At 41.1% G+C, this 14,581-nt stretch overlaps 1 protein-coding gene across 1 annotated transcript in view; it reads left to right on the plus strand.

Annotated features, from left to right (window-relative positions):
• Positions 1-14,581, plus strand: part of LOC103372997 (fibroblast growth factor receptor 1-A-like) — a 28,088-nt gene that overhangs the window by 6,184 nt on the left and 7,323 nt on the right. The window contains exons 2-6 of the mRNA XM_008302784.1: positions 4,950-5,099; positions 11,372-11,473; positions 11,563-11,735; positions 11,822-11,945; positions 12,655-12,845. Coding sequence (XP_008301006.1) covers positions 4,982-5,099; positions 11,372-11,473; positions 11,563-11,735; positions 11,822-11,945; positions 12,655-12,845 — 708 coding nt within the window. The 5' untranslated portion in view covers positions 4,950-4,981. The remainder of the gene's footprint in view (positions 1-4,949; positions 5,100-11,371; positions 11,474-11,562; positions 11,736-11,821; positions 11,946-12,654; positions 12,846-14,581) is intronic.

The raw sequence follows: 14,581 nt of genomic DNA on the forward strand, positions 1-14,581 counted from the left end.
GGTCTGGACAGGGTTTTTGGGTAATTTGGACACATTTTCAGTTCCTGTTGAGCCATCTTTGACTATATCTTCAGTGTGTGAAGCTACAGGTTCTTTCTCCAGTGTTGGTAACACCTGTGGACACCTGGAAACACAATGGACTTGTTGATTCCAGGTTTTTTTCAAATTTAACGAAGTACGTATTTAAAGAAATCTGACTGGTTTCCATCGTTCTCACTGAGTCCTACTGACAGAAGACATGTCTGAGTTCTCTCTCCTTCTTTGTGGTTGTTTGAGCTGCAGGACTCCATGTTGCAGAGAAACATCTGCAAGAAAACGTCCAGAAACTGCTGTTTGTAGTTCAGAGGGTGGAGCTGGGCTGTGACAGCAGTACTTGTACTTGTGAAGGAGTGTTTAGAAGCTGCTGTATCGGTACTTTCAGGGTACTGTTTCTTGTACCTTCTCAGTTTGAAAGCGTACGAACCGATCCCCACTGTGCTCCGTAGACGTTTGCTGTTTTTCTAGTTAAGTGATGTCTGCAGGATTTGGCCAAACCAGAAACATGACTGAATGAAGTCAGACTTTCTCCACAGGCGTTCCTTCTCTTCCCTGTTTATTCCTCCCAACATCAGTCAGACGTGCTCTCAAATCTTCCTCCTGTCCTGCCCTCGCTGTCGTATAATCACGCCGAACTGTAAATATACATGCAGTGGATGTTTCTGAGCTAATATCAGGCCTCCACACGGACACAGCTCCAGATTCTGGGTGAACAGCCACAGCTTTGGTTTGGTTCGGTATCTGAATGTGTCCTCTGTCGGCTGAATGTGTTTCTGTTTATGTGGTGGGTGGGTGGGAGTGTTTCTGGAAGAGCTGCTCGCGTACGAGCCAAAAGTACAGAAGTAGAGCGAGTCGACGGCGCTCCTCAGTGTGCAGCAGCTCAGACCCGATTAATTAAAGAGGCTGCTGGCGTCGGTGCATGAGCCTGTGCTAATGCGTTCATTATGTGTGCATGAACGCTGTTGGGCTGGTGGAGTCGCCACCCTCCACCACACGCTGAAGGACGAGCTGTGCAGCGTCCAGCAGATGTGAGGCCCGGCCCGGCCCGGCGAGGCGGCCCGCTGTTTATGAGCCTCATAACATGATGAGTGTCATTTACTGTCCTTTACTGCAGCTTCTCCGCTGAGCTCACTTTCCTGGCTGAGCCCAACCTCTCCGGCTACACGGAAAAACACTCGCTCCTGTTTGGTTCACTGGATCAAAAACAAAAAGTCAAATACTGTCAAAGTCTGGCAGGAAAGAAAAAGTAAAAACCATGAAACACTGCAACACAAAGGCTGTAAAACTGGTGAAAATAACAGCAAATATCACCATTTAATCAGCTGTTCAAGGAGACAATGTGCAGATCAGGTGATAGGATAAAGATATGATCGATACATATCGACTGGAGCTGTGAACTTTCTGCTTTTTAGCCAAATTTTAAATGAAAATTTTGTTGCAGTTGTGACTTTTGTAGATTCAAGCAGCTTTTTTTTGGTACACTATTTAAAAAACAACATAAAAACTGATTATTTGGCAGAAGAAATAGATTTTAAAATAGTGGAGTACTGTAAGGTTAAAAGCTGTAACAGTTACAGCAAATATCTGTAAAATAATAATATTTTAACTGATTGAACTTTTGTTTTGTGGTCACACATTGTGAAAGAATGAATTGGTATTTCGAAAAAATACAGATTTTGACTTTAAGGTGGAAATTAGCCACAGCTTTGTCCTGATTTTTGTATTTTTTTTCGTCAACGGTTATTTTTTGTGATTTTTCTGGTTCTTATCTGTAATGTAATGTAAAAATCACAGGTTTTCATATTAGCATTTACAGTTTTTGGCCCGTTTTATGTTGCATTCATCATATAAATTAATACTTTATTCTGTCATTTAACCAAACAGGAAGAATCTGTAAAGTTCTAGTTAACTGTTAAAACAATTATCACTTTTACAGCTGATAAAACTGTAAAACTTTCTATATAAACAGGAAAATATGACAAAGAATCCCATAAAATGTTGTTAATCAACAGATAAAGTAGTAAATTAAACTTTTAAATCTAAATGCAGCCCAACAACCAGAGCAAATGAGATGCGATCCGGCTGTACCTCTGCCTCTTCAGCTCCCACGCTGAGCTGATGTTTTCAGCAGAGCAGCGTTTCACACCTTCGTCCAGACAAATGGTGTTGGTTTAAGGACGCCTGCTGGCTGTGATTTACTGCCCGACTCCGGACGGACGCTCAGGATTCACAGGTGAGCCGCAGGAGGCGAGTCCAGGTGTGAAAGGTTTCTGTTTGTCCATGTCGACACGTCGGAGGAACAGCTGCAGGAGCGTTAGACAAAGAAAAGGACTGACGGTCGGTTCTACCAGAGTCTGCTGGAGGTTTCTGTGTTTCAGTGCATTTTCAGAAGAGTTCAGAGGTTTGAGATAAACTAATGCACACAAGCCTTTATTGTGAAGCTCCACATGCAGCAGAATTAGCTCCTCTTTGAGCATAGAAAATACAAATATTAAAACCAAAGGGTGAGAATAAAATAAACACCTTTAATAGAAACACTAAATATGAATATAATATATTTGCAGATCAACAAAAAGTGACAGTGTGACAAAAATCACATAAATAAGAAATGTCTTGGTGCTTACTTGAATTAAGTTTGTAAAAAAGAAAAAAAAGTAGGGATGCACGATATATCGGCACCACATCGGTGTCGGCCGATATTGGGTTTTTTTCCCGATATATCGTATCGGTCCGATGAGGAAATCGAGCTGATGATTGTCTGACATCAGCGCCTTCGTCTCTACGTTTGATATCGCTGCTACTTCACAGATGTTTTGACTTCAATGGTCCTGGACTGAAATATGTTTAAATGTGTTTAAATATGTTTGACTTTTGCTACGTAATAAAGGAAGACTATGTGGTCTGATCTGGGCTTCTTCTGAATAGTTTTCTCACAGTGCTGACTGATGCTCATTTTTTGGGTAAACAAAAACTGAACATCGACATCGGTGATATCGGTTATTGGCGATATCAGAAATCGTAATATCGGATTTCGGTATTGGCCAGAAATTTTAATATCGTGCAACATATTAAAAACAACACAGTAAAAAATACTCCATGCTAAAGGGTTTTGTTCGACCATACGATGCTGTCACATTCAATCACTGTAAAAAACAGAGAAAATACTGACAAACATCTGTAAAATGTTTTGACCTGATTTAATAGAACGGTTTCATTTTACAGTCACACACTGTAAAATGATACATTAGTACAGATTTTTATAATAGTTTTGGCCTGTTTTTGTTTTGTTTTGTTTTGTTTTAAGTGAACATGTAAATTAAGATTTTTGTAAATATTATTTACAGCCACGATCTGTTTACTTACAGGACACATATCAGTTAACAGTTCTGATTAATTATGAGTATTTTCACTGACATTATCTGTAATTTAACAAACAGGGAAAGCAGTAAAACTGTTTTTTTGATCCTTAATTGACATTTTTTCTTTCACATAGCAGCGAGAATCAGATTCTTATGTTTTTTGTTTATATACAGTAAAAAACAGAGTAATTTCACAGTCAAACATTGTAAAAGAAGGAATTCCCATTTATACAAATACACATTATGTACAGTTTGGGGCTTTTTTTTATTTAATGTAACAGAGGAATAAAACAGCAGCTGGTTTCCTGTTAATGGAATCATTCAGTTCGTTTACAACCTGAACATGAAGCTAACTTATTGATAGTCGTCATTTAACAATTAATCACTTATTTATGAACTTCATTGTTCTGAGGAGCTTTTGAGTATTCTTGAACTTTTAAACTTCACTTTAAATGAACTGAACTGTTGAGCTTAAACTTTTAAAGGTGCTTTAATTTGTCTGTTCGCTGTATTAAATGCTCTGGATGTTGTCGGGCCAGGCGCTGAATTTTAAATGAAGCTGATCTATTTCGGTGTTTAGTTTAGAATTCCTGGTGTTTGCTTAAACTGTTCTTCAAATTCAGCGGCTGACGGCGGTTTATGTCTCTGCTGTATTACGTTCACTTTAACCATCTCCATTCATCACTGACTGTTAAGACGGCCGAGTGTCTGTTGGTTCCTCTCTTTGATCACCAGCGTGGACTTTCTATGTCAGAGCATCATTTCTTCATTTTGCATTTTAATTTGCAAGTTTCCCTCCAAACTCTGCCTTCTCTCTCAACAACTATTTGTCTATCTGTAGACTTACTGTCCTGTGTTTGATGACTGCTGTAAACTCACCAAACTGTCAGAATTTAAAACTCTCACGACTTTGTGAAAAAATCCAGTTAAAAGCCCCCAAACAGTAGAATGCAGGAACGGAGTCGACTAATTACCTTATTACGTCTTTTTCTATTTTTATTGTTTTTCATTATTGGCATTTATATTGTCTAATTGATGTTTTAAAAACTTTATTGTTCATTTTATTCTCTTTTACATTTTATTTATTTACCTATTTACGTACGTATTGTACTGATTTGCTATTATTATCATTTTTATCCTTGTGTTTGTGGGTTTACCCTCTAGTTTCTTTCATTCTCCTTGTTCTTTGGTTAACGTGAATGTGGCACTTTATAACTTTATCTCTTGTTGTATTAGTTTATTTTGAGAATCTTTTACCATGATGGACTGACCGGCCTTCTGTTGCTTAATGTTCTTCCCTTGTTTCCTTCTTTTCTTTTGCTTTATCAGTAAAGGACTTTGTAAACTCTGTTTGTAAACGGCGCTATATAGATAAAATTTGTATTTTTTTCCATATATATCTATATGTCAAGGTCCAGATTGGAATTAATTGGGCCTTGACATATCTATGTGTGTATATATATATATATATATATATTTTACTAGGAAACGTGTCTCGTCCCGTGATCTTTCTCTGCAGAGTGTCTTCATATTTTCTTGCGTCTCTTTCCGCAGCCTGTCGGTCGTCTGGACGTCGCGGTGGGTTGATGTATGAGGTCACGATGCGTCGCCGCCGCCTCCTGCTGCTGCTGCCCTGCATCCTGCTGCTGCTGCTGCAGCTTCCTGCAGCTCAGAGCCGACCGGCCACCGAGGACGCCGACGCAGGTAACGGGTTCACCAGGTGTTCGGCAGAGTTTAGCCGGTTCAGGAAAACGTCTAGGATTCTTTAGATTCTACTGAAGCCTTCAAAACTCAAGATGTTCGGTGTAAATGACGCTCACACATTTAACTTGAAGTCTAAGGCAACCTGAAAACATACTACACTATACACATGTTCTATGCACATAAATGATAGAATCCCCACCGAACTGCACTAGAATGTTCGTTTATATGCAGACGATGTTGTTTTATTCGTGTAGTTTAGAGTTGGATGCGAGACGAGCAAAATTCACAGGAGTTATTCTCTACTACGAAAACTCAGATTTACAATGAAAATTATGAATTTAAAAGTGATAAATCTGGACCCTCCTCCATGGACTTCACAGTCTGAAGGTAGAACTCTGCTGCGTTAAACAAAGTTACTGTAGATACAGAATCAAAAGGTTCTGGTGAGGTCAAGATGGCGAAGAAGCCAAATTCAGCCATCTGGACACTGTGAAGTATTTTTTTTTTGTTCTGGTTTCACCTCTTTGTTCTGTCCACTGATGTAAGAGTCACTTACTGGTCTCTAACTGGTGCGTCAGCCTCTTTATACTGGTGTTTGTGGCCCGTCCCGCTCTCTTTTGTTGGAGGCCTCTTTCATGTCTGGTCCCAGCTGTGGTTTCGCTCTCTGCGTTATATAAAAGCTTATAAAACTTTCCAATGAGAGAATTTTCTTTAATAGGAAAGTGACTTCTTCTTCTTCTTCAAGGTTTGGCTGTTTTTGGCTCTCGGGGCATCTGAAGCTGGTTAGGCTGATTGTTCATGGTGTAACCGAGGCTTGGCTCTCAGGGTGCCGGTTATGGTCTGTATATCCTGTCCAGACACGGCAACAGATGCAGACTCAGACTCTCTGTGGGGATTCGGGCCTTCAGAAAACCCTCGTACTGTTTGTTTGTGAGCGTCTGCATGTATATACGTTCTGAGCGCTGTTTTGTTCCGACCATCTGGACTCCAGCTGAGCCTGGGTCTATGCGATACTGTTGTTTTTCAGCCCGTAAATTCTTGTTTTTCTCCCAGTCGAGAACAAAATTTAGCCTCTCTGCTGCCGTCTCTGCTTTCATAAACAAAGCCTGCTTTCAATTTCCCACCTCTCCCGGCCCGGCCTGCCATGAAGGTTTGTGAAATCCAACCACTTCCCTGCCTTCAGCCTCGGCTCGCTGACAAAACGCTGCTCGGCTCGGCTCGCTTCTAGTAAAAAAAGAAAAGCGTCCGGCGCCGTTTGATGTGTTTAACAGAAGCTGCACATTTACAATAATCTGCATTTTCAGAGCCACAACACCAGATTTCACTGTTTCACGAGTGTCTCAGAGAGTCGACTCGGTGTCTGTGTGGATAAAAAAAACCTCCAGTGAGTCGACCAGCTTTGATAAACAGATTTATAGTTCAGATTCTGCAGCTCCAACCTTTAACATGACAAAATTAGCTGCTTTTATTTCTTAATTTCTCTGTAAAATGTACATTTTTGTGTTTTTGAAAACATCCGAGGGCGTCTGCTTCATTATTTTTAGTAATAACTTTAAACAATACAGCTTTACAGGATGCTACAAGCAAAGAAAAAATCAGGTTTTGTTTGATTTTGTGGCGTAAAAGAGTCGATAATGAGGCCGAACAGGTACAGAGTGGAATAAAGTTTTGATTTGTTTTAGGCAAAGTGAAAAAAAGACCGATTCTGCATTAAACAGAGAAGGTTAGTTGTGTTTATTTGCATTATTTCTTTTTAATCTGAACATCTTTGTCCAGACATTTGAAGCTGTTAACTCACATGTGTTTTGTTTCTCAGTAATAATAACTTTATTTGTTTAGCATCTTTCACAGATGAGCGATGAGACAGAACAGACAAGAACTAAGTGAGTTTAATAAGAAATACATCAAAAGACAAAACACACAAATAAAATGATGAAAACTAGACCAAGTTAGATTAAAAGACAAACAATAAAAAACATGAAGATGCATAAAAAATAGAATAAAATGTATAAAAGCAGTAGAATAAAGTCAGAAACATGTGTGAGCCATGTTTATATTATAAATGTGTTTTAAGTTCCTTTGACTTGTATCTGTTTTGAAATGAAAAGACTTTAAATATGATGTGATTTATATGATTTATACGACATAAAATAGACTCTAATAGTTTTAATAAGATGATATTCCATTTGGATCTTCTGAATCAGGTGTTTTCCATTTCAGATACTGATATTGATCAGTTAGTTGGGCTTTTAATCGTAAATGAACCCGAGTAGGGAGTAAATTTATAAAATAATATTGATTAATCAGCTAATATTCTTTACATATTCCAGACTGAATGTTCCACTGGTGGATAAGTTGGTGCTACTTGATCTTGTCGTCCTCTGCTCGTATTTCCATCACAACTATTAGCTGTATTTACTAGTTTAGCATTAACAGATAAACTGTCATATTTATGACATATTTTAATTTGAAAATACATTAAATTCGTCGCCTGTCGTTTCCTGGAGGTTGTGTGATACCACCGGTATAAACTAGACACTGGCTGAAGGACTCACTTGCTGAACTTTTGCTTTTGGATAGACGCTATAATTTACAGATGGTCCCTGAACGCCTCATGTGCAGGTTAAAGTAAAGGCTAGCCAGACTGGTGGAGACCAAAAAGTAGTCGGAAATAAGTAGATTTAGTGAATTAATTAATGTGTGGGCTTTTTTCTACAAGTTTTCTACAAGTGGAGTGAATTTTAAACGTCTGTTGATCTTTTTCATTTATTATAAGAAGCCAAAATCACATTCGTCGTCAGTGTTGGTTTGATTTTGCAGCCGTAGCTCAGCGTTTGCATCGAGGGCTGCCTCTTAATCATGATGCGTTCACACAAATGCAACTGTGTCAGATTTTAACGCTCACACTCACACAAAAAGTCACATTTCCAACCAGCCTGGATAAATTATTAGCTTTTATGAAAATTACAGAATGAAAATAACATTTCCCTGAACAGAGGATGTTTTGATTTTAACGCAGCTTTTCTGAACATAAATGGTTCCTTTAGAAAACATATATGATTTTTATTTGCACAGAAAACTGTCAGCGTTAATATTATAATCCCTTTTAGACCTTCTTGTTGAGCCACAGCAGAAGCCAACGATGTGCTTTAACTTGCTTTTACCTCCTGAATTAAAGTTAAAACTGAGCTTTTTCCTCCAGTATGATAACTTTCACTACATGGATAAAAGTATTTGGACACCTGGTCATTACACAGATAGACATAAATACCAGAAACAGTTGAGCAGCTCGCACAGAAACAGTCTTTGGGGTCAACATACTGTTTATTCCTCACTTTGTTTTCCAAACGCTCTCGACATTTTAACATTTTCAGCTGCTTCACCGTCACCACAAGCTTCTTTAACTTCCATTTTTATAGATTTTATTCATTTGAGCAAAAAGTTTTTGCAAATAACCACAAATAAAACTTTCAAATCCGAGCATCCGTCTGAAGCTCTCGGTGCTCCACCAGCGTCGAGCAGCTCCTCCAGAAACAGTCTTTGGGGTCTTTCTGGTTTATTAAGTGAAACATCAGCCGGCCTCCTCTCCAATTACCGCCGTTTTCCTGCTGTTAACGGTGGAGGCTGATGGGGAGGAGGTCTCTGAAGTTCAGGAAGTGGTTGTTCTGTGGCGACAAGCTTCTGTCTGCACAAACACTAGCGTCGCCTCTTTCCACCGAGGTCGGAGGGTCACTCTGCACCAGCTCACCGAGTGCACCACCTTCCATCCTCAGTCTGACCGACTTCTGTTGAAGTGTTGAATGTCGGTTGAGCTGACCATGTGTACACTCATAGCTAACCTAAAGCAGATGGAGTCACGTCCATGTTTGTTTTCTGTGTGCCAGTCTGTGGATCAGGGTTAGGGTTATCAGCCATACCTGTAGACGTAATGAAGCTGGAGTCCTTAAATTTGGCAAGTTCGTTAATATGTACATGTGGTCTTCAACGGTAAAACCCTGCTCTGACAGATTAATATAAAACAAATATACGATGGTGCAAATGTGGCCAAAAGATGTTCGTGTTTCTTCTGCGCCAATATTCCACCGACCATAAAACCTTGTGTTTCACCCTAAGAGGCTGATTTTCCTCCTTTTTCTGACTGAATAAATCTGAAATTGCTTTTGGTTCCACGTTTCAGAAAACGGTTTAAGCCGCTATACTGTGATTTTCCTTCCCGAGTGGTTTCACCATCAAACCTACGCAATGCTTGTTCAAGTATTGGCTATAAATACAAAAAAACATAGTTCTAATAATTTTTTTCCTCATAAAGTTTGCCTCTGACTGGCACCAAACTCTACATCTTTAAAGCTCCTGTTGGTGCCAATCACAGGAGAAGTAATCAGCCTCTTGGGCTGAAAAATGGAGGTTTAATGGTTGGTGGAATATGGGAGTAGACAGAAGCTTGGACATGTTTTGACCACATTTGAACCATCATATAACTGGTTGGTGTTATTCTGTCAGAGCAGGGTTCTACCATCGAAGACCAGATGGATGTATCAGTGAACCTATAAATTTCCAGGACTCTAACTACATTATGGTGCCAGTCAGAGGCAGACGTTGATGGTAAAACCACTCCAATAGCAACTGGAAGACTTGTATAATATTACTGGGCTTAAAGGAAAATCGTACTTTTCCAACTCATAGTGCTTTAATGTAAAAAGTGGAACCACAAGAAATGTATTAAGTAAAGAAAAGGGTGAAAGTCGGCCTGTTAGGGTGAAAAATAAGGTTGAACCACCATATAACTGGTTGTTCTGTCAAAGCAGGGTGGTACCAGTGGAGACCACATGAACCTAGACAATTTCAGGACTCCAGATGCAGTATGTCCGAAGTATTAAAACCTTTATTTTTCGCCTTAGCAGGCTGATTGTTTCTCCTGTGATTGGCACCAATAGGAGCTTTATAAATGCAGAGTATGGTGCCAGTCAGAGGCACTGTATGAGGAAAAAATGATTGAAGCTAAGGCCATGTTTATACGTAGCAGAAACGATGATATTTCAATGTGGTTCACACTTAAACGAAGCTACAAGTCCGAAAACCATCACTCCGGCCAAAGTGGCGATTTGGTGAAACTCTATCATTACGTTTACGTGTAGACGTAGGAGACGGAGTTTGACGTCACAGTGAGCGACCATGTTTACAGTTTGGCTACGTCCATATATGGACTGACATGTTTACAGTTTGGCTACGTCCATATATGGACTGACATGTTTACAGTCTGGATACGTCCATATATGGACTGACATGTTTACAGTTTGGCTACGTCCATATATGGACTGACATGTTTACAGTTTGGCTACGTCCATATATGGACTGACATGTTTCCACTCAGTATTTTTTTCTGGTTCTGTTCTCTAACACCACATGTAGGAGCAGCTCCACGTCTCTGTCGGTCCAAACAAACCACCCCGTTATCGTTGAAGGAACAGGAAGTTTTCGTTGTTGTGTTTTTTCCAGGATTCTGATTGGCTAGCACGGCTTTATGCTTCTCGTTACACTGCCCCCTGTAGGTCTGGCAGCTCATAGCAGCTCTTAACGACGCGTTTATGCAGGTTTGTGTAGACGAATATTTTTTTGAAAACAATCTGGTGTGAACGATGTTATTTTAGAAAACGTAGATCTGTTTTTGTGCTACGTGTAGATGTGTTCCTAGGTTTTGTATTGATGGCCAGTATTTGAGCATCACTGAGCAGGTGTGATGGTGAAACCACTCCAATAGCGTCCCAAATGGAAGAGGTGGAGAATATATACTATTACTGGTCATGGTTTTTGAACTTATCGTGCTGCAAATAATTTGATGAAAACTGGTACCATAAGCAGTTTCAGATTTATTCAGTAAAAATCTGCCTTTAAAAGGTTCCTTTGTTTTTGCCCATATTGGCTCCATCATATAACTGGTTGGTTCTGTTCTGTCAGAGAAGGGTGGCACCACTGGAGACCACATGAGCCTGTGCAAGTTCAGGACTCCAGCTACAGTAGTTCTCAAGTTGTAGGTCTTCAAACATTGATCTACAGATTAAAACGATGCAAAACTGGATGACCCAACTCAAAACGGAGCCTTAATCTAACCCCTGTAGCCAAAGAGTTTACAAGTTTTACCAAATAACAGAAAGAACATCAGACGAACACGATTCTGCTGGTGAATGAGGCTGAATGACCGCAGAGGTTGAATCCACAAACTGTCTTCTTTCATCGTCTGTCGGAGGCTAAACTCTGAACCGTTTGCGTTGCAGGTGACGCCCTGAAGTCCTCCGAGGACGAAGAAGACGACGAGTCCTCCTCGGAGGAGAACAAGCTGTCCAACGAGCTGTCGACGAGCAACGAGAAGCTGCAGCGTGAGCCTCCGCCGCCGCCTCAGCTCAGTCTCTGCTGTGTTTGAGTGTCTCTAATGATGGTAATCAGGGTGTTTACCTCCCGGCTCTAGCGCTGGCGCCGCAGTGGGTGACGCCGGACAAGATGGAGAAGCAGCTGCACGCCGTCCCGGCCAGCAAGACGGTCAAGTTCAGGTGCCAGGCGACTGGAAACCCGGTTCCCTCGCTGCGCTGGTACAAGAACGGGAAGGAGTTCAGGAAGGACCAGAGGATCGGAGGCTTCAAGGTGCGTTCGTGGCCGTAAAGGTCAAACGTCAGACGTCCAGACTGGTGTGTTAACGAGATTTCATTCATCGTTTCTGTGTTTTCCAGATCAGAGACCACATGTGGACTCTGATCATGGAGTCAGTGGTTCCCTCCGATAAAGGAAACTACACCTGTGTGGTGGAGAACGAGTACGGGAGCCTGAAGCACACCTACCTGCTGGATGTAGTCGGTAAGACGGGTTATCAGTCACTGATTGGTTAGTTGCTGTTGATAAATTAACCACCTGAGCCCCAGAACAAGCTTGCAGATCTGATATGAATGTTTGAAAAATGTATCAGTCAGACTTCAGCTTTCCCACAGTCTTTGAACTGATCATCGCTGACGAGTGATTCCATCAGAAAAATCTACCAGATCTTACTCAGACTGATGTATTGATTATCAGTGTTCAACAACTAAGTTATTGCCTGATCACAATTTAATCAATGGTTACATCTGTACACACTGAAGCTGTTTTATTTATGAATATAACGAATAACTCTCCTGCATCATAAGTACTTGCACTTCAGCTTCTGGACTCCAAAACCCACCAATAGGTCTCTAAAAAAATCTCATTTATCAGCCAGAAACAGCCGGAAAAATATCAAACTTAGCAGAACATCTTTATATTTCATCAAACCCACTTTCTCCTATAAACAAACGTGTTTCCACCACTTCCTGTAAAAACTTTATTCCTCAACACAGCTAAGTCTCCTTCGGTAACTAATTTAGGACATACACGACCTTCTTCTTCTTCGTCGGTTCATATATTTTTGGTTGGTTAAATTAATGGTTTAATTGTTCAAACTGTCTGAACTGTTCGTTTCTTCATGTCTCTGCAGACGTATATTGTTGTCATTTCTACCTCGTTCATCGTGTTGTTTTAAACCTCTGTGCTGCAGAACGTTCTCCTCACAGGCCGATCCTGCAGGCCGGACTTCCAGCCAACCAGACCGCGGTCGTCGGCACCAACGTCGAGTTTGTCTGTCGAGTTTTCAGCGACCCGCAGCCTCACATCCAGTGGCTCAAACACATCACGGTCAACGGCAGCAGAGAAGGACCGGACGGACACCCGTACGTCCTGGTTCTGAAGGTACAGACGCCCCCATCAGGCAGCGAGAACGTTGATGTCCGTTTAGCTTCAGACTCTCCTCAGTTGTTCTGATTAGCATTTCCAAACTCTGAACCAAGCATTAGCATTAGCATTAGCATTACATCACTTGTTCAGTAAAATCCTGTTTGTTGTTAGAAGTCGTCACATATGAGGAACAATTTCTACTCCACCGTCTTAAAACTTTCAGAGATTTTTGTAGCATAAAATATGGGTACTTTTAAAGATACTGTAGATTAATATCTCAGGAACTAATAAAGATAAAAACCTGTTTTGTAAAAGTTTGTTTTTATGGTAAAACTTGTCAAAGCTGCTCCATCAGTTATGAAAGCACGATCTGCTTCTTCAGATGGAGCTTCATCCATCTTCCTGGAATCGCCTCCTTCTGACAGCAACATGAATAACATCTGACTGAAACTAACATCAGGTCCACATTTAAGAAGCTGCAATCACAGAATTTAGACAGCTCTTCCCTTAAAAATGACTCAAACTGATTAATCGATTGTCAAAATAGTTGCTGATGAATCGACTCGTTGCAGCTGTTTGACTATAAATGAAGCTTCGCTGCAACCAGAATCCATCAGGATGTTTAATTTCAGCTGACAGATGTGTGATTCTGCTCACAGCCGAGCTCTTTTCCAGCTGCAGAAGCCTCAGAGTTGGTTTAGAAACCTGCTGCAGCTCAGTCCTGAGTCTGTGGGTCATTAGAAACCATGGCAGCAGCTATCGGATCGATCCAGAGCCGGAGCTGCTTCGTCTGATGTTCGGCAGCCTGCAGCAGCTCTGGATGATTTACTGTCGCGTCTGAGCTTTAACCTTCCCTCGGCGGCTGAGTCGGCCTCTCTGTTGCATGACATGGTTTCATTTGTCTCTGACAGCGCAGTCGGACCACATCTGTGAAGTGTTGTGGACTCGCCACCAAAGACAGCTCGGTTTGTTGTGGGAGGCCTGCAGCCAGCCGCCTCGCACGCAGCTTTATTTTAACAGTCAGAGGAAAAGCTCAGCCTCATGATTTATTAGTACAAGTTTGAAACAGAGTCCGATCAGCGATTCACTGATTCCTGGGCCGGAAATATCAGCAGCAGGCAGAGAGATGAAGAATCTGACAGCAAAACCCGGCACTGAACTGGACCGGTACCAGTAAGGTAGTGGGAAGACCGAAGAACTAAAATAATAAGATGAGTAAAATGACATCAGAGTAGGCTGAAAAGATTCTGTGACAGTTGGATCATTTCATGTAAAAGTTCCCCCAGAACCTCCTCAGAACATCTGGTTCTGGTTCTGCAGCACCTTTATCTACTGACCAGAGTTCTGCCTTCAGACTGTGAATGTTCCAGAGGTCCAGGTCCTTGAAGTCCACAGAGGAGGGTCCAGATTGATCACTTTAATGGACTTTTTCCATCATTTCTGAGCCTCAGAACTTCATCAGTACAGCAGATAGACACATGACATTTAGGAGGAAGAACACATCTGGGTTCTGCTAGAACCTGACACCAGATCAGTTCTACATCCATCCAGGTGTCTCAGTCTGAACACTGGACCTGGTTCTGTTCATTTCCTCTATAAAGCATCAGTATTATGGGATGTCAGTGTCACAAAGACACAAATCTGTCCCAGAGACACGTAGAAGGATCCAAACGTCACGCTGAAATACAAAAACAAGACACAAAACGACACCAAATGCCAAAAACAAAGGAAAAACTTTCCCAAAAGACACA

This window comes from Stegastes partitus, unplaced genomic scaffold (genome assembly GCF_000690725.1).
Source record: "Stegastes partitus isolate 25-593 unplaced genomic scaffold, Stegastes_partitus-1.0.2 Scaffold1879, whole genome shotgun sequence".
NCBI classification, from domain to species: Eukaryota; Metazoa; Chordata; class Actinopteri; family Pomacentridae; genus Stegastes; species Stegastes partitus.